Source organism: Pantherophis guttatus, chromosome 6 (assembly GCF_059756535.1).
Source record: "Pantherophis guttatus breed Tessera chromosome 6, ASM5975653v1, whole genome shotgun sequence".
NCBI lineage: Eukaryota > Metazoa > Chordata > Lepidosauria > Squamata > Colubridae > Pantherophis > Pantherophis guttatus.
In genome coordinates this window covers 9092613-9116226 of record NC_142068.1, presented here as the reverse complement: position 1 = coordinate 9116226, position 23614 = coordinate 9092613, and the positions used below count along the sequence as shown (strand labels likewise).

The 23614-nt window shown below is 44.4% G+C and overlaps 1 protein-coding gene across 2 annotated transcripts in view; it reads left to right on the top strand.

Moving 5' to 3' along the window:
• EPHB3 (EPH receptor B3) overlaps nucleotides 1-23267 on the top strand; it is a 144236-nt gene extending 120969 nt beyond the window's left edge. Inside the window, exons 9-16 of one of the 2 annotated variants that reach the window (XM_060682867.2) lie at nucleotides 278-330; nucleotides 3866-3988; nucleotides 4095-4342; nucleotides 7026-7241; nucleotides 9265-9414; nucleotides 9522-9715; nucleotides 10017-10172; nucleotides 21837-23267. In XM_060682867.2, coding sequence (XP_060538850.2) covers nucleotides 278-330; nucleotides 3866-3988; nucleotides 4095-4342; nucleotides 7026-7241; nucleotides 9265-9414; nucleotides 9522-9715; nucleotides 10017-10172; nucleotides 21837-21945 — 1249 coding nt within the window. In that variant the 3' untranslated portion in view covers nucleotides 21946-23267. The remainder of the gene's footprint in view (nucleotides 1-277; nucleotides 331-3865; nucleotides 3989-4094; nucleotides 4343-7025; nucleotides 7242-9264; nucleotides 9415-9521; nucleotides 9716-10016; nucleotides 10173-21836) is intronic. The other variant, XM_087872482.1, reaches the window with a different exon arrangement.
• The last annotated feature ends 347 nt before the right edge of the window (nucleotides 23268-23614 follow it).

Here is a 23614-nt window from a genome sequence, read left to right as displayed (position 1 = left end):
TTCTAACATTATTATCTTCTATAAATAGAGTTGAAGTCAACGCCTTTTTTTTTTTCTTTTTCTCTTTCCAACCCACATTTTCTCTTTTTCCCTTTTTCCTTCCCCTTACTTTTTATTTTCCTCTGTATCTTATATTTTGAGAAAAAATTAATAAAATTTAAAAATCAGGATTTAAATTTTGGAGAAAGTGGTGAGAGCCGTTACAATTCAACATAAGTCAGATTTTGTGGACAACTTGCATTTTGGGTGATTTTTCCTCTATTTTTTTTTTGGCCAGGAAGCAGCAAAACAACACCGAATCAGAATACACTGAGAAACTGCAGCAATACAGTGAGTATCGTCAGATTGTGACACACACCCCACGTGTGTCAACTCAATAAAGTAGACCAGACCAAATAACCAATAACATATACTATTTTTATTGTAACGGCTATAGAGAAGAATCTTGGAAATCCGAATCGATTTCCTCTTTCCTCTCTTTATTTTCATGTGAACCAGTGGTGGGATTCAGCCGGTTTGGGCAAACCGGTAGTTAAATTGCTGGCTGGCCCTGCCCCTCCCCTCCCTTCCTGTTCCAGGAGTCCCCATGCGCTCCATTTTGGCTCCCAGGCAAGTGCAGGGAGGCCTCCTAGGCCCAAAATGGGGGGCGGGGGGGGCGGGACGTCCCCCTTCCCCGTGACCCATTTTTGCTCTTAGGGGGTGCAGGAAGCCGAGTGCTGCCTGTCACACACCATGGCCATGCCCACCATGGCCACGCCCACCCAGCTGGTCATTAGGGCAGAGAACCGGTTGTTAAATTATTTGAATCCCATCACTGAATTGTGGACCAAGCTGTTGCTTCCAGGAAACAAGTTCTCATGTTATTTTCCTGGGGTGGGCTCAAGCCCCTCTTACCTGAAGGTTTGCCTTGGTGGCAATTCTTCCTCCTATCCCTCAAGGTCGTTCCCTCTTCTCTCTACACCATGGTGCATGTCAACATTGGCCTTGTAACCTCTCTAGATATTTTCTTGCCCTTCTATTACTGCAGTGTAAGGATCAGGTTCTTGCACTTTGCATGGAGGTCAGCCTGATCCAAATTCACATCACCTTTCATGCTTCCAGGGAGACTTTCATGGTGATAGGTTTCTTTCTAACTTGGCTTCTCTAGAGTTAATATATAAAAAGAAGCTACCTGCAAACAAGGCAGTTTTGTAAACTCTGACTATTAGCACTTAGACTTATATACCACTTCACAATGCTTTACAGCCCTTTCTAAGCGGTTTACAAAGTCAGCATATTTGCCCCCCAACAATCTGGGTCCTCATTTGCCCCACCTCGGAAGGATGGAAGGCTGAGTCAACCTTGAGCCTGGGGAGATTCGAACTGCCAAATTGCAGGCAGCCGGCAGTCAGCAGACGTAGCCTGCAGTACTGCACTCTGACCACTGTGCCACCGTGGCTCATTAGTTAAATTGTCTGTGGAGATTCTCAATCATCCTGGTCATGATTGTCCCAAAGGTGATTTTTCAAAAGGCAACTGGACTTCCTTGGTTGTTCCTTAAAGACTTTTCGCTTCTCATCCAAGAAGCTTCTTCTTGGATGAGAAGTGAAACATCTTCAAGGAAAAACAAAGTCCAGTTACCTTTTGAAAAAAAAACACCTTTGGGACTTAGCTAGATGGGTATCCCATAAACCAGGATTTCTCAACCTTAGCAATTTTAAGATATATGGACTTCATCTCCCAGAATTCCCCAGCCAGCCTGCTGGCTGGAGAATTCTAAGAGTTGAAGTCCATCCATGCTGGCTGGGGAATTCTGGGAATTGATATCCACGCTTCTTAAAGTTGCCAAAGGAGACAAATAGAGCCATACATTTTCAAATTTTAGTTTTTGGGATTTTTACTGATTTGAACTATTTATTTATTAGGCAACTTTTATCGACCATCTACCAAAGGAACTCTGTATGGTAAACATAGATAACAACATAATTCAAATGTGCAATCAGTTAAGGAAAAACTAACTCCAGGCCCCTAAACCTCATTGCTAACATATTGTATATAGTAAGTTAAGCCTATGCCAGAGTTCCATTAATATCCTGGCCCCAACACCTGGGGAAAAGCCAGCTCTTAAAACTTTCCAGAAAGCCAATACAATATGGCTTGTTTTATTGCTTATAAATTGATTTATTGATGATTTTGCTATGACTATATGTATCTTGACCTGGTTTTCCTTATTTATTTGTTATAAATGAAGCGTTTTTATTAGCTTGTGTTTTTGCAATGTTGTTATGTAAAGATTCGTAATGACTGGTTGTCATCACATTCTGGTCTTTTTAAGTGTTATTTAATTAGCTTGTTGTGCACACTGTGTTAAAAGGCACGCTATAAATTATTTGTAATTACAATTATAAAATAATTTATAGTCTGACTTTTTACATAGTTCATTTATATTCTTTTATATTGCTTTATTTCAGTTATGGTTGTTGTTGTTGTTATTGCTGCATTATTATGATTTTCAAAATAGTAGTCTGAACAGAAGAATACTCAGCCAATCGAGTAATTTAGGATCCCTTTATTGCCATGTCTAGGAATTGTCAAAATACTTTCATATACATGTTGTCATGTGGTTCCAAAAAAAGGTGTTTTTTTTTTTTTTTGTAAATTAAATGTTGTGAGGTTATATACTTCTTCTGAAGATGGGTTTACTTATTCAGGTTAATCTTTTTTTTTTCAGCTGTGTAATTTGCTACTAAGCTTCCAATCACCAAGATAATCAGGAAAAAAATATTTATACTGTATATTTACTGTGTTTTTATCTATCTCTATCTCTATTTATCTAACACTATTTTTCTCTATCTCTATCCCTGTCTCTATCTATCTATCTATCTATCTATCTATCTATCTATCTATCTATCTACCATGGTTCCTCGAAAATAAGACCTCCCCAGATAATAAGATCTCCCCCCAAAATAAACCCTCCCTGAAAATAAGCCCTCCCCCAAAAATAAGCCCTCCCTGAAAATATTTAATCACATGCGCAGCTGGTCCCCACCATTTCCTCTGGTTAAGGTTAGGGAGACAGAGCAGGAAATCAGGTAAGACGGCAAGAGGATCCCCGTCTTGCTCCATGCGCCCCAAAATAATAAGACCTCCCCGAAAATAAGGCTAAGCGCTTATTTCGGAGTTCAAAAAAATATAAGACAGGGTCTTATTTTGGGGGAAACACGGTATCTACCTACCTACCTACCTACCTATCTATGTTCCATTGTTGGGAACAGGGGAACCCTCAGGATAGGACAGTCTACCATGGATGGACCATTGGTATGGGTGCTTGATTTGATATGCCAGAATGAGGCTGAATCATTGGATTTGGCTGCCTGAATGAGTCATGCCCCATTATTTTTCCTATTTCCTTTTTCTTACATGGCAGCAGTTGTTTGCAACATCTCTTCTATTGGAGGAGATACTATGCAACTATCAGTGCAGTATTGGAATTTATGTGCTTCATTATTTCTGAGATTATCTGTCTGTCTATCTATCTATCCATCCATCCATCCATCCATCCATCCATCCATCCATCCATCTATCTATCTAGCTATCTATCTAGCTATCTATCTAGCTATCTATCATCTATCTAGCTATCTATCCCTCCCTATCTATTCCTTCCTTCCTGTCTGTCTGTCTGTCTGTCTGTCTGTCTGTCTATCTATCTATCTATCTTTCCCTCTCTATCTATTCCTATCTATCTATCTACCTATCTATCTACCTATCTTGGATATAGCGATGGAGGCCTTTAACAGAAATTAACTTTAAATATGGCCTCCTCAGATGCTAAAAAGACAGTCTTTTTCTCTCATCTACCCAAATCTTCTTATCTCTGCCTTTGCAGTTACTCCAGGAATGAAGGTATATGTTGACCCTTTCACTTACGAAGACCCAAACGAAGCTGTCCGGGAATTTGCGAAAGAAATCGACATTTCTTGCGTAAAAATCGAGGAAGTGATTGGAGCAGGCAAGTCACCCAGCTGCAGTCCAGCTATCTGTCCTCAGAGCATCTCCCAGAGGGCAAGGGATGTCGGGGTATTCTTTGCTAGTCTCGTCTCTCCCTTCCTCCTCAGGTGAATTTGGGGAAGTTTGCCGGGGTCGCCTCAAATTGCCGGGCAGGCGGGAAATCTTTGTAGCCATCAAAACGTTGAAGGTGGGCTACACGGAGCGGCAGAGGCGGGATTTCCTGAGTGAAGCCAGCATCATGGGACAGTTTGATCACCCCAACATCATCCATCTGGAAGGAGTGGTCACCAAGAGTCGGCCGGTCATGATAGTTACGGAGTTCATGGAAAACTGCGCCCTTGATTCCTTCCTCCGGGTGAGGAGCAATCTCTACTCTCCCTTAAAGCTTATAGTAGTGTTTCCCAACCTTGGCAACTTTAAGACGTATGGACTTCTGGATTTAAAGTCCACACGTCTTAAAGTTGCCAAGATTGGGAAACCTGGTTTATGAAGTTATTTCTTCCCCAAAAAAGAGAGTTCATCCCATTTTTTTCTCCAAGGGCTTCCAAACGCACTTAGTTTTCTTCTTCAGTTTGGCCTCTATTGTCACGAGCTCCAAACTAAAATCTTAAGGAGCGTTATCTGTTGTTTCCAGATAATGTGATAACGTGAATTAATTAGGCGGATTTAGGAACTTGGCAGAGATTGGTAAGCATTGGCTGTTTTTGGCACGATGAACCCATCTCTAGTGGCGCAAAAGATAGAAGGGGCAACCGAAGGCATATATTGTCTGCTTCTCCTCAGAATGCTCAAGACGTTTTCCAGAAATTTCCTCTTCACCAAGTATTTCTCAAGGGGTAACTAATGCATTAGAAATACTTGGTGAGACTCTAAAAGGAGTGCAGAGAAGGGCAACAAAAATGATTAGAGGACTGGACACCGCCCTGAGTCCCGCAGGAGAAGGGCGGTATAGAAATAAAATAAAATAAAATAAATGCAGAAATTGGGTATGTCTGATTTAATGAAAAGAAAGCCTAAGGGTGACATGATAGCAGTCTTCCAATATTTGAGGGGCTGCCACAAAAAAGAAGGGATCAACCTATTCTTCAAAGCAGGGCTGTCAAACACGTGGCCCGTGGGCCACATGTGTCGTGCGCTGGCCACACCCATACCCGGTTTAGCGAAGGGGGGGAAAGTAGCAATACATCATGTGATGATGTGAGTTTGACATCCCTGCTCCAAAGCACCTGAAGGCAGGACAAGAAACAATGGATGAAAATTAATCAAGGAGCGAAGCAATCTAGAACTAAGAAGAAATTTCCTGACCGTGTGAACAATTAACCAGTGGGACATCTTGCCTTCAGAAATCGTGGTTGCTCCATCACTGGAGGTTTTTAAGAAGAGATCGGACAACTGTTTATCTGAAATTGTATAGGGCAGTGATGGCTAACCTTTTTACTGTTGCATGCCAAAAGCTGGGGAATAATTCAGTGCGCCCCACCCCCATGCACATGTGTGCGCGACACCCCCCCTTTTGGACGCAATGGCACGGTGGGTCCAGTAGGCCCGTTTTTCACCCTTCCTAGGTTCCAGAGGCTTTCTAGAAGCCTGGGAAGGGCAAAAACGGCCTTCCCCCCTCTCACCCCCCCCCAACATACCCCCCCCCCCCGAGGCCCTCCAGAGGCCGGAAATGACCCATTTCCTGACTTCCAGTGGGCCCAGAAGGCCTGTTTTTTTGCCCTCCCCAGGCTCCAGACGCTTTCTAGGAGGGCGAAAAAGGCCTTCCCCACCCCCCCCCAGAGGCCGGAAAAAGCCTATTTCCCGAATTCTGGTGGGACCGGAAGGCCCGAAAATCAGCTGGCCGGCTCACGCATTCGCACTGGAGCTGAGCTAGGGCAACGCTCATTTCATTTTATTTTCATTTTATTAAATTTGTATACCGCCCTACTCCCGAAGGACTCAGGGCGGTGAACAGCCATAGAATAAAACATATAAATACAAAATTTAAAATAGAATACAACAAATTAAATAATTTGGCTGAATTTTAAAACCCCAATAATTTAAAACCAAATTTAAAATTTCCATTTAAAAAGGGGAAAAAAGAAAACTTAGGTCAAGCCAGCTTGATGAAATAAGAACGTCTTAAGCGCGCGACGGAAGGTGCGCAGATCCGGGATCCTCCGTATCTCCGGGGGGAGCTCGTTCCAGATAGTAGGTGCCCCCACAGAGAAGGCTCTTCCCCTGGGGGCCGCCAGTCGACATTGTTTGGCTGACAGGACCCGGAGGAGCCCCTCTCTATGGGAGCGTACTGGTCGGTGGCACGCATGCTATAGGTTTGCCATCACGGGTATAGGGTCTCCTGCTTGCGCAGGGGGTTGGACTAGAAGACCTCCAAGGTCCCTTCCAGCTCTATTTATTCTGTTAAAATGACTTTTTTTTGAAGTGAAATAAAGCCACGGTTCTTACTACGTCACAACCGCACTGCATATAGTGATGGTGCACAATAAGAGATAAGAGGAAGATAAGTTGGAAAATGGGTTGATCTGTTGTACATCATGTAGGGATTCTTTCCAAGCAACGAAGTTCACTTTGACACTTCTTAGCCCAGAGGCGGAGGCCAGCGTGCAGCTGGCTCTCTTGTTTTTCCAGGTGTTTCCCAAATATGCTTGTAATCCCATTAGCTTGATGAGAAGACATGAGACAGGTGGTTGCACTGGGAATCTGAGAGTTCTCTCATTTCAGAACTCTGGATGTAACTCATTACAACCAGGCCTGTCTTCAAAACAGCTCACGCTAGGAGATGGAAAACATCTCAAGATGTTGGCTAGAAGATAGGCTGCAGATACTTAGCGGGGTGAAATTTCTCTTCATCATGAGTGCCTAAACTTTTCAAATACCATTTAACTCCCTTTGGGGAGACTGCAAAAGTTCATTTAGTGAACTTTTGCGGCCTTCTGACGGGCGAAGTCAATAGGGAAACCAGATTCACCATGAATTTCGAGCAGAGGGTTTTATTTTTCCCAAATTTGTCTGAAAACTTGCCCTTCTTGTCCCAACAGCTGAATGATGGGCAGTTCACTGTGATCCAGCTAGTTGGCATGCTGCGTGGCATCGCAGCGGGTATGAAATACCTCTCAGAGATGAACTACGTCCACCGGGACCTGGCTGCCCGCAACATCCTGGTCAACAGCAACCTGGTGTGCAAAGTGTCAGATTTTGGACTCTCACGGTTTTTAGAAGACGATCCATCTGACCCCACGTACACCAGTTCACTGGTAGGTGAAAATCTTGACGATGTCCCTCTTCCTTTCCATCACAAAGATTTTGCAAAGAAGGGTGCAAGGATCCCCATTCTAGCCGAACTAAATTTGGCTGAAAGACCTGTTGTTCATTCGTACAGTCCCATTGGCTAGAGCAGGGGTCAGCAACCCGCAGCTCTGGAGCCGCATGTGGCTCTTTCATCCCTCTGCTGCAGCTCCCTGTTACTGGTCGGCTCCACAATTGATAGGGCTTTCGGTTAGGACAGGTAGAGGAAAAAGGATGCCGCACTAGGAGGAGACTCTATGGTGGGGGAACCGGACTTCCGGTCAGCAGAGGAAAAAGGACGCCGTGCTAGGAGGAGACTCTATGGTGGGGGAACCGGACTTCCGGTCGGCAGAGGAAAAAGGACGCCGTGCTAGGATGAGACTCTATGGTGGGGGAACCGGACTTCCGGTCAGCAGAGGAAAAAGGACGCCGGGCTAGGAGGAGACTATGATGGGGGAACCGGACTTCCGGTCAGCTCCAGAATTGAACGGGAGCTTCCGTTAGGACCTTTGAGGCTCTTTGAGTGTTTAAGGTTGCCGACCCCTGGGCTAGAGACTCCACAACCACATTTTCAAAGGATCAGAGGAATCTTGCCAAAGCAAAACTCAAATTACATAAGATGGATACATATCTATACGGCAATTGTCAGTCATCCAGGTTCTCCCAGAGGAACTTTTTCAGGAGACAACCGGACTTCGTTTGTTTTTCTTTGAAGGTGTTTCGCTTCTCACCCAAGAAGCTTCTTCAGTTCTGAAGAAGTTTCTTGGATGAATAGCAAGAGGTCTTTAAGGAAAAACAAAATCCAGTTGCCTTTTGAAAAAGCACCATAGAGATAAGCTGGGTACTATCCTATGTCATTGTGTAGGAATAAATCTGAAATTGATGAACAGACCTTGGCTGATCTGAGAAGACCAGTGGATGGAAGCCAAGAAAACCTAGTACTCTAAATCAGGGGTCTCCAATCTCAGCAAGTTTAAGAGTTGTGGACTTCAACTCCCAGAGTTCCTCAGCCAGCAAAGATATGTTTTGCATATCCCTTGCATGACAGATATGGATGGATGGATGGATGGATGGATGGATGGATGGATGGGCTCATTTCCTCTAGATGAGGGGTCTCCAACCTCGGCAACTTTAAGACTTGTGGACTTCAACTCCCAGAGTTCCTCAGCCAGCTTTGCTTCAACTCCCAAAATAGCGGTTAGGTTACAAAACACAAAATTACACAGTGAATGGCATCTTTAGGGACATGTCCATCTTGTTTCCTTGACCGCAGCATGGGAGTGGTTTGGTATCTGGGTGTGTTTATGATATCACTAGGATTTGAACTTGACTCACAGATTTTGTTAGAAAAAAAATACACCTTCGTTTAATGAACGATGGATTTATGGGACATCCTGCCACAAAGCTACAAATGGCTTTTTAAAAAAATAATGTAAACAAATCATGAAAGAGTAGATCTATCAGAAGGCCTGGATGCCATTGGCTTAGGAAGAGAAAAGTGGAAGACAATGTTATCTTCCAATGACTCTTGGAAATAAGGACTTGGCTTGGATATGGTTAGTCTGATCCAGCTGCTAGAATTAGCAATTCCACCATGACTGGCTGAGGAGTTCTGGGAGTTGAAGTCCTCAAGTCTTAAAGTTGCCAGGTTTGGAGGCTCCTGTGTTAAAGGAAAGAGATTTGCACAGCTCCTCTATGCAATTAAAGATAAGAGCTGTGCTGGCACAGTGGTTAGAATGCAGTATTGCAGCCTAACTTTGCCGACTGCCAGGAGTTCGATCCTGACCGGCTCAAAGTTGACTCCGCTTTCCATCCTTCCGAGGTCAATAAAATGAGGACCCAGATTGTGAAAGGCAATATGCTGACTCTGTAAACAGCTTAGAGAGAGCTGTTAAAGCATTGTGAAGCGGCATATAAGTCTAAGCGCTATTGCTATTGCTAAAGTCAGATAGACACTTAACCTTCCCATTGAAACTTTTTATCGTCTTGCAGGGTGGTAAGATCCCAATCCGGTGGACGGCCCCAGAAGCCATCGCCTATCGCAAGTTCACTTCCGCCAGCGACGTCTGGAGCTATGGCATCGTCATGTGGGAAGTGATGTCTTATGGTGAGAGGCCGTACTGGGACATGTCTAACCAAGATGTAAGTAGGCTGAGCCAAACTGGAAGAATTTGCAAGGAAAAAGGGGAAAGAGAATCGCTGGAGCAAAGCCCCAGGGATTAAGTCCTTGTTTTCTGCTGCTCTTCCAGGTAATCAATGCAGTGGAGCAAGACTACCGCCTTCCTCCCCCTATGGACTGCCCCACTGCGCTGCACCAGCTTATGTTGGACTGCTGGGTACGCGATCGCAACCTCCGCCCCAAGTTTGCACAGATAGTGAATACGTTGGACAAGCTAATCCGGAACGCAGCCAGCTTGAAGGTCATCGCCAATGTCCAGTCTGGGTCAGTGTCGTTTGCCCCTTCACCCTCTCCAAGCACAGGCAACCTGCTATGTCTGGATTAGTAGCGTCAAGTCGCTAGTTCTCATGGTTTATGGCAGCCAACTGGATATAACCTTGGGAGGTGGAGGCAGGCAGCAGCCGGGGCCTGAGCGAAGAGCCCCAACGGGTGGACTGGGAACCAGATGGCCCCCCTTAACCTTCTGCGTGCCGCAGGACCGCCAGGCCTGTCCCCGTGGCTCGGCCACCCACCACCCCGCCCCTTTGAGCCGTCTCTGACCTCTGGGCTCTCTCGTCCTTCGCAGCGTGTCTCAGCCGCTCCTGGATCGTACGGTGCCCGATTATACTACCTTCACTACTGTGGGCGACTGGCTGGACGCTATCAAAATGGGACGGTACAAGGAGAACTTTGGCAACGCCGGCTTTGCCTCGTTTGACCTGGTGGCCCAAATGACCGCTGAGTAAGTAGGGAGGGAGAGCAGACTAGGATGGCGGCGGGAGAAGCAGCAATGCGCTGCCCTGCTGGGGGAATGAATCAGATCTGGCTCCTTTCACCATTCGTAGGGAAACTCTGTGCAGTTGGTGGAAGCAATGATAGAGACAGTTCAGTGCAGGCTGGGTGTGCTGTGGGTTGACTCCAGGTGAGTGCACTAGTAAACACTAGACTTGCACCCCTTTGCTTCTGTCTCTAGGGCTCCCTATATGGAAGCGGGGTTTAAGATTCCTGTCGAAATAAATGCAGGGTCTTTTTTAAAGGGGTGACGCGATGGCTCAGTGGTTAAGGTGCTGGGCTTGTCGGCTGGAAAGTCGACAGCCGAGGTTTGAGACCCGAGTGCCACTCAACGGGGTGAGCTCCCGTTCTTGCCTCAGCTCCTGCTCCCCTAGCAGTTCGAAAGCATGCAAATACGAGTAGATAAACAGGTACCACTTCGGTGGGAAAGGTAACAGTGATTCGTGATGTCATGCTGACCACATGACTGCGGATATGTCTTTGGACAGCGCTGGCTCAAAGGCCCTTGAAACAAAGATGACCAACATCCTTTAGAGTCGGCAATGAATAGCGGACTAAACTCCTCAGGGACTTCTTTACTTTCTACCATTTTTAACTGTTCTGTTAACTTGATGAAAAGAGACCAGGATATCTTGTCGACACAGGGAGGCAAATTATGGTACTTCACTACTTTCTGGAGTCCTGTTGGGTTTGCAGGCCACGATAAAGAGAAGGTAGTTTGTCATGATTGGTATACACAATTTCTGGGAGGTGCTTTACTCCTGGCCTTGAGATGGAAGGCAAGAGGGTCACTGTAAAACTGCTGCCCCATTGTTGATCTTTGACTGCATCTCAAAAACATGGCTGGTAGTCAGATAATCCTTGACCTTACGACAGGGGTGAAATGCTCCCGGTTCGGACCGGCTCGCCCGATCCGGTAGCGATGGCGGCGGGTGGTTCGGAGAACCGATACCAAAAATCCATGCGCCCTCCCACCACGCTCAGCTGAGTTGCACAATCATCAGAGGCTTTTTTTTTTTACTTTTAAAAGCATTTTTTCTACAACCTCTTCCGACAAAAAATGCTTTTAAAAGTAAAAAAAAAAAGCCTCTGATGATCGTGTGGCTCACCTGGGATCCTCAGAAGCTTTTCAAAGCATTTTTTTCTGCAACCTCTTGGCCGAAGAGGTGGTAAAAAAAATGCCTTGAAAAGTCTCTGACGATCCCAGCTGAGTTGCCTGATCGGCAGAGGCTTTTCAAAGCAATAGAAAAAAAAATGCTTTGAAAAATTAAAAAAAAAAAAGTTGGCCACGCCCACACAGTCACATTACCACCACCCCCCATCAAGCCATGCCCACAGAACCTTTAGTAACACATTTTACATTTTACATTTTACATTTTACATTTACATTTACATTTTACATTTCACCTTATGGCCACAATTAAGATCAGAAATTTTGGTTGCTAAACAAGGAAGTTGTTAAATGAGTGGCTCTTGATTTCATTATATATATATATATATATATATATATATATATATATATATATATATATATATATATATATATATTTGCAATGCTTGTTAAGTGAATCATTGAGATTGTTAAGTGAATCTGGCAGTGAGTCCTGCAATCAAGTGAATCCAGCTTCCCTCCCTTCCCTTATCAGAAGCCAGCATGGCAATCACATGCTTATAAATAATATATTGGTTGCCAAGCGCTCAAATTTTGATCACATGATCGTGGGAATTCTGCAACCATTGTAAGGGTAAGGATTGGTCATAAGCCACTATTTTCAGTACTGTTGAAAGTTTGAATAGTACTTGCTGAACTAATGGTTGCAAATCAAGGGCTACCTGTTTTGCTGGACACAAGGCAGGTAACAACAATAACAGAGTTGGAAGGGACCTTGGAGGTCTTCTAGTCCAACCCCCCACTCAAGCAGGAGACCCTATACCACTTCAGACAAATGGCAGTCCAATCTATTCTTAAAAACCTCCAGTGTTGGAGCACCCACAGCTTCTGGAGGCAAGTTGTTCCACTGATTAATTGTTCCAACTGTCAGGAAATTTCTCCTTAGTTCCAGGTTGGTTGTCTCCTTGATGAGTTTCCATCCATTGGTGCTTTGGAGAATCGCTTGACTCCCTCTTCTTTGTGGGAGCCCCTGAGATATTGGAAGACTGCTCTCATGTCTCCCCTAGTCCTTCTTTTCATTAAATTAGACATACCCAATTCCTGCCACCGTTCATCCTATGTTTCAGCCTCCAGTCCCCTCATCATCTTCGTTGCTCTTCTCTGCACTTTTTCCAGAATCTCCACATCTTTTTTTATATCATGGTGACCAAAACTGGACATAGTATTCTAAGTGTGGTCTTACTAAGGCTTTGTAAAGCAGTACTAACACTTCACGTGATCTTGATTCTATCCCTCTATTAATGTAGCCTAGGACTGCATTGGCTTTTTTGGCAGCTGCTGCACATTGCTGGCTCATTTGTAAGTGATTGTCCACTAGGACTCCAAGATCCTTCTCACAGTTACTACTGCTGAGCTAGATCTCACCTATTCTATACCTGCACGTTTGATTTTTTTTTCTTGCCTAAATGCAAAACCTTACTTTTCTCTACATTGAACTGAAGAGAGTAAAAGGGATTACTCTCTGGGTAATGGGATTGGTTCCAGGCTGGGAAAAAAGCAGCAGGCAAGGTCCTTCCTACTAGAAGTATCATGCCTAACAACCTTCCCCATTCCTGCTTTTAGCTCTCCCTTTAAATTCAGGGCTTGTCACAGGAAGGATCATTGTCTGCTGCCGACTTCAACTCGTTCTCTGCCAGCCGCCTTCCTTGTCTTTTTCCTCCTCTGACCCGTTTCCACCTTTTGCAGTGTGGGAAAACTTCCCTCGCACCATAAACAGGCCGTCAGGATGCAAGCGATGCTCTTTGTGTGCCAGACACCCACAAATGAAGAAAACGACAACCGAAGCAAAAATAAGCAAGCTAGGGAAAAATTGCTGTTTGAACAAAAGAAAAAGGGAAGGCGCAATTCATCCAATCAATCCATGTTCGGTCCTTGGTCAGAAAGCAAAAGAGCATATCTGTTGAACCATTTTTGTAAAAACGAACGGTGCTCATAAATGATAGACTCTTAATTATGACATTCAAGGAAGACCCAACATTCAGTCTTCAGGACATTGGGATTCCCCTAATCTGGAATCCGAAATATTTCTGAACCTGAACAATGTGAAGATGTGTGGACTTCAAGTCCCAAAATTCCTCAGCCGGCATGGCTGGCTGGGGAATTCTGGGAGTCGATGTCCACACATCTCCAGGTTGCCTGGATTGAGAAATGGTGCCCTAACCAAACTAATCAAATGCCCCCCAAAGATAGGAAAATCTTTGGAGGGCATTTGATTTAGTTTGTTAAAGAGAAGGACTAGGGGAGACTTGATAGCAGTATTCCAATACCTCAGGGGTTGCCACAAAGAAGAGGGAGTCAAACTATTCTTCAAAGCACCTGAGGAGCCTGAGTGGCGTAGGAGGCTAATGCCTCCTACTAAGGCAGCATTTAACATCCAGCTGCCTGCAATTACTGCGAGTTCAATTCTCACCAGGCTCAAGGTCGACTCAGCCTTCCATCCTTTCTAAGGTGGGTAAAATGAGGACCCGGTTTGTGGGGGCAATAAGCTGACTTTGTATAAAATATACAAAAGTATGAAGGCTATTGCTTAACGCCCTGTAAGCCGCCCTGAGTCTCCGGAGAAGGGCGGCATATAAAAATAAATAAAAATAAAAATAAATAAAATAAAAATAAGGGTAGAACAAGAAGCAATGGGTGGAAACTAATCAAGGAGAGAAGCAATTTAGAACTAAGGAAAAATTTCCTGACAGAACAATTAATAAGTGGAACAACTTGCCTGAAGAAGTTGTGAATGCTCCAACACTGGAAGTTTTTAAGAAGATGTTGGATAACCATTTGTCTGAAGTGATGTAGGGTTTCCTGCCTGGGCAGGGGGTTGGACTAGAAGACCTCCAAGGTCCCTTCCAACTCTCTTATTCTATTCTATTCTAAATACTTGCTGGGTAGAGTTCTGTCTGGAATGCAAAGCAGAAATAGCCATGTCCAACTTGGGCAACTTTTAAGACCCGTGAACTTCCAGAATTCCCAAGCCAGTCATTGCTGCTGAGGAATTCTGGGAGTTGAAGTCCACAAGTCTTAAAATTATCAAGGTTGGATGCCCCTGCCATACAGGATGGAAGCCAGTGGCTACATGGGAAGGGCCACCCCACAGCAGACAATCTAGCAGGTTTTTTTTTCAAAGTCTCTTTTTCTACCTGAGGTGGCATCTATGCATGGAAGATCTTCTTCTATTTTCCCATTTTTGATGTTCTGAAGCATTCAAAGACCCATAAAATGATTTGTTGTGCTCAGTCTGAAATTGTGGGTGATCCATCACTGGAGGTTTTAAAGAAGAGATTGGGCAGCCATTTTTCTGACATGGTATAGGATCGCCTGCTGGGGGATTGAACTAGAAGACTTTCAAGGTCCCTCCCAACTCTGTTATTCTGTTAACTGTGAGTTTGGGAGTATATACATTCCTGCTTTGACACCCATAGTGACATTAACAAACCATAATGGAGCAACTAACAATAGCAACATGGCATACCGAATGTGATACATGGCCAATATAGCAGTGATCGCCTTCACACAATGCATTTAATTAAATTAATCCACACAATACTGATAGTTCTTGATTTAAGACCATTTATTCAGCAGAATGAAGGGGAGTTATAATCCCTGCCCAAAATTATGGCTGCTGCAGCGCCTCCATGGTCCCCCATGAACAAAATTTGGGCACTTGCCAATCCTTGGCAATGAATTGGGGTCGGTCCCAAAATGGCACCTCTGGAACAGAGCCTCCCAAAATGGCGCCCGCCTCTTCCTACAGAGCATATAGCAGTGTTTCCCAACGGTAGCCATTTTAAGATGTCTGGACTTCAATTCCCAGAATGCCCTAGTCAGCAATGTCATAAAGGAAAGCCACATGGCAGGTCAGATGATAAGTGGACTGAGTCGTTATGGGTGGGAAGGTGTGGGTCCCAGCAAGGTGGAAATCAACCCCAAGGCCTATAGGGACCCAACAGCACAGGATGTCTCGGGTTGGGGGAGGCCCTGGGAGGACCACATGTGAGCTGGCAAAGCATCCCTGGCCTGGTCCCTCACCTCCAGGCACTCTGGGCTGTATTTAATGACCCACACTGTCACTTAACGACTGCAATGGGGAGAGCAGGAATTGTGGTTGTTAAACGAAGTAATCACGTGGGTGCTTCACATAACAACTGCCACGACTTACAACCACAAGGGGCAGGCTACATTACAATAGTATATCAATGGTACTACTTGTACCATTTGCCATAAACTATCCACACCCAACACGCTAAATCATACAAGAGAGAGAGAGAGAGAGCTCAAAAATTGCTCTGTTGTTTGTTGCATTATGTATTCAAGTTATATGTCCGCCTACTTGATTTATGATTCATGGTAGTGAACAGCAGGTGATAAAACATCAAAAACTCAAAGGTTAACCCTAACCACAGTTAGCATGCATACAGAGATCTAGTAGGTCTTTCTTGATCTGATAAGAATGTTGCATGAATCTATCCACCGTGGGCCAATCAATCTGAAGAAGTCACACACCTACATGATCCCTAATCGCAGATGCCTAACAAATTAAGAAAGATGATCATGATCATCACGACAATGACAACTTGGTAACGCCTTTTCTGATTAACAAATGTTATTAAAAGGCAGAAGCTCCTGGTGGTGTGTTTTTTTATTTTCCTTCTTTGCCACCATATCAAAAATCTGGAAATGTGTCTGAACGCAATAGGAATGGCTAGGATCTCAACTCATCCATCACAAAAATTGCACTGCTTGGAATAGCGCAGATACAACAACAGTATCTGTTGTCGCATTGTAGGAAGACAGAGTCTATGGCAGACCTGGGCATTTTACGGGCCATATCCATCCCTTTAACTATCTCAGTCCGGCCTTCATCGATTCATTTTTATTTTGAAGGGGACTGCTATTTTTGTTTTCAATATACATATGTGCGTTGATGTGGTACCTATGCACCTTCACAGCTCTGTTGGTTCAGCCCTCCATAACAGTACCGGTTTCTCATGTGGGCCCTTGCGAAAATTAATTGCCCACCCAGACAAAGAAAAATAATCAGGCGTTTCTGCCTTTTAATAACATTTGTTAATCACAAAATGTGCTACCAGACTCAACGCTTTTTGGAAAGTATCTTTAACTATTGTAGTTCTCTGGAAAGGAGTTGATAGTTACAACCAGGGGTCTCCAACCTTAGCAACTTTAAGACTTGTGGACTTCAACTCCCAGAATTCCTCAACCAGCAAAGCTAGCTGAGGAATTCTAGGAGTTGAAGTCCACAAGTCTTAAAGTTGCTAAGGTTGGAGATCCCTGGACAACTACCAAAAACTGAGTCAAAACCAGTAGAGTAGAGTAGAGTAGAGTAGAATAGAATAGAATAGAATAGAATAATAGAATAGAATAGAATAGAATAGAATAGAATAGAATAGAATAGAATAGAATAGAATAGAATAGAATAGAATAGAATAGAATAGAATAGAATAGAATAGAATAGAATTCTTTATTGGCCAAGTGTGATTGGACACACAAGGAATTTGTCTTTGGTGCATATGCTCTCAGTGTACATAAACTGTATACCTAGAACAATAATAATAATAATCATAATAACAATATCAAGAACAACAGCAGCAATGATGATGATGGTGGATAACTGAAATCTCTTTTTTGATATTTATCTTATTTCGAAACTCATTGGATAAAATAATGGCTTTTAAATAAAATAATCCAATAACTCTGAACCCAGCCTTCCAACTAGGCTTGTCTTCACAGGGTGTCCCCAAAAAGAATTAAAGACAGTGCCTGCAGCTATGTGACTTCCCCTTTTGTGTATCTGTCAAAAAAACAACTGGCATGGGTTGTGTGGTCAGGGCCACCATCTTGATTTTTCATTGTCCTCATTTTATGACATTTGGGACCAGAATTTTCCATTGTTAAGCAAGATAGTTGTTAAGTTACAATGTTATGATCTCTTTTTTCTCTCTCTTTTTTTTGCCATGGTGGTTAAGCATGGCAGCTGTGAAGTGGATCATACAGTCACTAAGCAAACCTATTTTTTCTCAAATATTGACTTTGCTTGTCACAAGCTGGCTGGGAAGGCCGCAAGTGGCAATCACATGACCTCCGGACGCTGCAGCCATCATAATAAATACATGCTAGTTGTCAAGCGTCCGACTTTGGATCATGTGACTGTAGGAATTCTGCAGCAGTTGTAAGTGAAGCTATATTTTCAAGCAGTCGCTAAATCAGGGGTGAAATGCTCCCGGTTTGGACCGGATTGCCCGATCCGGTAGCGATGGTGGCGGGTAGCAAAAATCCCTTCGCTGCCCCCACCCCCATGCCCAGCTGAGCCACGCGATCATCAGAGACTTTTTTTAATTTATTTTTAAAAGCATTTTTTCTACAACCTCTTTGGCCGAAAAAAAAAAGCCTCTGATGATCGCCCGGCTCAGCTGGGATCATCAGAGGCTTTTAAAACTCTTCGAAGAGGTTGTAGAAAAAATGGTTTTAAAAGTAAAAAAAAAAAGTTGGCCAAGCCCACCCAGTCACATTACCCCCCCAAGTCACGCCCACAGAACCAGTAGTAACAAATTTTAGATTTCACCACTGCGCTAAATGGATGGTTGTAAGTCACCTGTACAGACACAAACACATATGCCCACAAATACTCATCTTGTTAAACCAGAAGTTAAGGCTAACTAAAACCTTGGTTGAAAACAATTGAACTTTTTGTGGTCTTTTTGGTTTGGTTTCATTCTCGCAATTTCTCTTCAAGATAAATGAATCTTGTGCGTCAGGAATGCAGAATGAAATGTGCTTTTTTGAACCACTCAGTCTAGACTTTTTGCATAGTTCAATGTTGAAAACAATGGCTGTAGCCTTTTCTTAGGCCAGGAGTGGGCAAATGTGGCTCTTTTACAACCTGTGGACTTCAACTCCCAGAATTCCTGAGACAGGAATTCTGGGAGTTGAAGTCCACAGGTTGTAAAAGAGCCACATTTGCCCACCACTGTGTTAGGCCAAGGACTTAAGAATAGTCTTCACATTAACTTATAAAATAAATGAATGTTTTCTGAGGCTGTTTATACATCTAATATATAAACAAACTCAGAAGCAAGGTTGAGGAATATGATCTTGGTGTGTTTTTCTGTGGGTTTGGGAAAAACAAAGTAGTCATGTACTATATTTACTCATGGAAAAGCCAAAAAGTTTATTAGAGGCCAAAAAAATGCACCAAAAAAGTACATTTAGCTTGTCTGTTTATTGATTTTCTGAGTCCAGAACATTTTACATTAAAAAGAGAAGTATAACATTTAAAACTAGTGCAACCATCTAAACAAGGAAAACTATGTGACAAACATAAAGATTAAAACGCAGAAGGAATTTAAAATACTTAATGTGACATTATATAGCCTTTGAGGCCCACAAAGTAGGAAAAGGACTACTTTCAGCTTATCTGCAGAAGGGCTTTATCCCTGAAAATAAATAAATATATATATATGTGTGTGAGTGTGTTTTTCTATTGAAGCACCTGGTCTACCCCAGCATGTGGGAGGGAGCATACTGCATCCCTTTTTTAACCAAAATACCATTTTAAAAAATGCATATCCGCTGGTGGCACATTTGCCATGGAATTTTGGAAAAAAATAATAAATTGAGGGTTGGCTTATCCCACAATTGGATGGGCTTATATGCAACTATATACAGTAGGTATGTTAAGACTGGTTGTGTTGTGGTCCACCAGCAGCCTGCTGAGCTGGCAGCAGAGTCGGACAGTAAGGAGGCTGTGGAGGAACCTGGGCCAGTCCTGGAGTCTGGGGAGGGTTCGGACGAGGGCTCTGCGTCGGAGGCAGAGATGGGGCCAGGGCCATCTGGAAGTTACTTGCGGACTCTGGAGCCTCCAGAGTCAGACATCAGAGAGGCAGAAAAACAGGGGGAGACTGTTCCTAGTGCGCGCATGTGCAGAGCTGCCAGAAGGCAAGAACAGTTAAAACAAAAGGGACGACTAGGGAGTAAGGCTTGGAGATGATTGGCCCTTCCCATAATACATAAAGGAAGGCACGTGGGCCTTTGCAGGAAGCAACGTTATGGATAGTGTCGGTTTGTGCTTTAAAGTTCCGTTTTTGACTCTGTGTTTCCGTGTGGCCTTGCCAAGATAATTGCCAATTAGGTCTTTGGCAGCGTGTCAAAGAAGATAAAGGTGGGTGTTTACCAGCCTTATCCGAAGGACTGTGGCAGACTTCTGTTGGACTATTTATAAACTCTTAGTGATTCAGCACGTGCTGTGAATGAAAGGAATTCACAGCCGTTAAAATAAAAAAAAGGGGTTTTGGGACTAATTGTGTGTTTTTTACTATATCAGGAAGCCTAGTTCAGAACAGGTTGTTGTTGTTTTTCATTTTTTTAAAAAGGCAAAACATCACCAATGGGAAAAAAAAAACCCAGAGGAAAGCCACTTTCCCCCAGTTCTACTTATTTCATAGGGTTGTTGTCACTAGGGAAAATTGAAAGACACGGTGCTTCATAGACTCTCCTTTTCCCCTGCAGGAAAGATAGAAATGGACAAAATGGCTGCTTGCATCCATGCAGTGGAGATCAGTTTTGCTATGCAATTGTCTCAGGATGTGTGTGTGTGAGAGAGAGAGAGAGAGAGAGAGAGAGAGAGAGAGAGACAGAGACAGAGAGAGAGAGAGAGAGAGACAGAGAGAGAGAGAGAGAGAGAGAGAGCGAAAAGCAGAAAGTGGCAGACACGGAGTGTAATTCCAGTCAGCCATTTATGGCATGAAAAGTTTGGTACATCCCTCATAATCTCAGGAAGCTCTTTGGTGGACAGAATGCTTTGCAATCTTTAAATAGTTTTTTGCCAGATCAGTGAAAGAATATTCTCTGTATACAGGTGGTCCCCAACTTACAATCATTCGTTCAGTGACCATTCAAAGTTACAACAGCACTGAAAAAAGTGACTGATGACCGTTTTTCACACTTAACGACAGTTGCAGCATCCTCCCGCCGGTCACGTGTTCGAAATTCAGGCGCTTGGCAAACTGACTCCTATTTATGACGGTTGCGGTGTCCTGGAGTGATGTGATCCCCTGACTAGCAAAGTCACTGGGGAAGCCAGAGTCACTTAACAGCCGTATTACTAACTTAACGACGGCAGTGATTCACTTAACAACCTGTGGTAAGAAAAGTCGTAAAATGGGGCAAAACTCATTTAGCGATTGTCTCACTTAGCAACATAAATTGTGGGCTCATTTGTCATGCGCGTACCATTGTATGCAGTCAGTCCTCAACTTTCAACCATCGCTTAGTGACCATTTGAAGTTACAACAGGCCCCTCAAAAGCTACTCACAATTCGGTTCCAAAGTTCCAGCGGCCATGCACCCACTCACCCCAGGACCACGTTTCAGGTACTCATCAACCAACCTACATTTATTTGCAATGAGCTGTAGTCACACAACCCCCGTTTTTACCAGAAACGGGTGTTTGCTTGCAGTTTCCCTCAGAACCCAGTCCGTCGCAAAGAACGAGTTCGCTTACCAACTGCCGTGTTCATGTAGCAACCATCACACAAAAAAAACCGTAGTAAAATGAAGTCACACGATGATCCACTTCACAACCGTCACAAGTTACAACCATAATTGCTGGGCTCGGTTACAGTCACAAGTTGAGGACTACCTGTATTGCTTTCAGAGAGAAGACAAGGGCTGAAGATCACATCACTATGTACAGTGGTGAAATCTAAAATTTGTTACTACCGGTTCTGTGGGCGAAGAGGTTGTTAAAAAATGCTTTCAAAAGGCTCTGACGATCCCAGCTGAGTTGCCTGATCGGCAGAGGCTTTTTTTTTCTTTTAAATGCCTCTGACGATCAGGCAACTCAGCTTGGATCGTCAGAGGCATTTAAAAGAAAAAAAGGCCTTTTTTTTCTTTTAAATGCCTCTGACGATCCAAGCTTTTTTTTTTACTTTTAAAAGCATTTTTTCGGCCGAAGAAGTTGTAGAAAAAATGTTTTTAAAAGTAAAAAAAAAAAAAGGCTCTGATGATTGTGGGCATGGGGGTGGACAGAGATTTTTGCTACCGGTTCTCCGAACCACCCGCCTCCATCGTTACCGGATCGGGCGATCCGGTCCGAACCGGGAGCATTTCACCCCTGACTATGTACTAGTTTAATTGGCTGAATGTAAAGAGTGCATTTCTTCAAATAGATTCAAGCTTGATTAGGTTTTTGGTTGCTTGGCAGTGAGGATTCAATTTCAACCCCTTCGGTTTTATCTCTGCTTGAGTATAATTATACAAATCCAGCAAAGGACTTAAAGTATGGTGAGGTGAATTTGGTGAACACCAAACATCTCAAGAACTTCCTTCTAGTGGAAAAACCCAATGTCTGCTTGGTGGTCAAAGAGTTCCACCACTGGAAGTATTTGGTCTTCCGCCCTGCTAACTCATTTCCCCCTTATTGTCTTTTTATAGGGACCTGCTCAGGATAGGGGTGACGCTGGCAGGACATCAAAAGAAGATCTTGAGCAGCATACAGGACATGAGGTTACAAATGAACCAAACTCTGCCAGTTCAGGTTTGACCACGGAGGACTCTGCCTTTGGAACGGATTCCCCCTCCCCTGAGGGTCACTTCCCTAGGATTCTAGTTTGCGGTGCTGCCCAGCTTCCCGAGTTTGAGGAATGGGGGTTCTTCTCCATCCTACCCACCCACCCACCCACCCCGATATCGGGGCGGGGAGCTTCTCGGTTTGCCAACAGACCTATGGCGGAATGGACTAGGATGACCCCTAGCTAGATTAAAAGACATTCCCGGATCTGCAAGAAGTCGCCTTCCTCGTTTTGGCTACGGCGTTCTTGAAGCGGTGCGCCGGCAATTCAGCGTCTTCATATTGAAGACAGGTTACCGGGGAAGGAACCATAAAAGGCCCTCTCTGCACATCGTCCCGTTTTGTTCACACAAACAGCCGTCCCCCCTACATCTGCCTCCAGGGGTGCCATGGAGGACTTTCCGCTTCCGTGGGCTTTCCCGGTTCAGAGATCTCACGCGGCCTTCCTTTGGCATCATCACCAACCAGAAATGTGGCCTTTCCCCCTCCTCCGTCCTGGCGCAAGAGGAACCCCGGTTGCCCCGAGCCCAACGAGTGACGTCGTCGTCTCTGAGAGAGTCGCACCACACTAGGACCATGGAACTGGCTGGACATTTTCCTCTCCGTGGCCTTGACAATCGTGCGCCATCCTGGGGCCATTCGGAGCCGACACAAGATGTAATTTTCTGCCGGGGGGGCGGGGGGGTTTAAAAGAGCCGGCTGCTTCTTCTTTGGCTTCGGCACACCGGAACTGTGAAGTCGGTGATGGCTTCAGGACAGGACTGTTGAGCGATTTTGCTCTCTCCCTCTGGCGTTCCGGGGGCCTTCCCGTCCTAGGGCTTGCCAGCCCGAGTTTGCACAAAGATCACACAGATGGACAGCCAGTTGAGGCAGCTTGCCGGCCCAGCGGGATTGAAAGGAGGAAAGGCTGCGTGGAGAAGGGGGGGGGGCGGGAGAGGGAAAGTGCATCCCAGGCCTGCCTCCCCGTCTCATTTTATGCCTCCCCCCCAATCTCATTTTCTTGACACACGCTGTGATTGCTGCCAAAAAAAAAAAAGACTGGATCACTTCCTTTTTTTTTCTTTTTTTTTTTTCTTTTCTTTTTTTGGTTTTTGGTGGTTTCTTTTTTTGTTTGTTTTGATTTTGTTGTTGTTGTTTTGCTTTTGCTTTTCTTTTCCAAAAGCCTCTGCAGGCCTGAGCCGTAGGGTAATGAGGCTGCCTTGTGAAGCTGGCAAGCTTGCATGTGTAAGAGTGCGTATACTGGCCATCTGGACTGTGCGCCATGGCAGAATAAAGGCAATAATAATTTTAATGAAGTTTCTTTGGAATCCGTCGTCTTTCGCTTTCCCTCTGATCTGCAGTACCTCGTCAAATCCTGCCCTTCCCTTTTGCCTTTGTACAGTACCCCCCCCCTCTCTCTCTCTTATCTTTCAGAAGAGTGGAGTGTAATCTTGCCTTTCCATCTCCCAAGTTATAAATAACCAGGCACCGGGAAGATGTTTTACCAGGGGTGAAATGCTCCCGGTTCGGGCCTCTGGAGCACGGGTGAGGCTCGAGAAAAGGGGAAGGTGAACACGCCCCCCCACCATTGTGCAGGCCGAGTAGGCCATGCCCACCATGGCCATACCCACCCAGCAACCGGGCAGAGAACTGGTTGCTAACA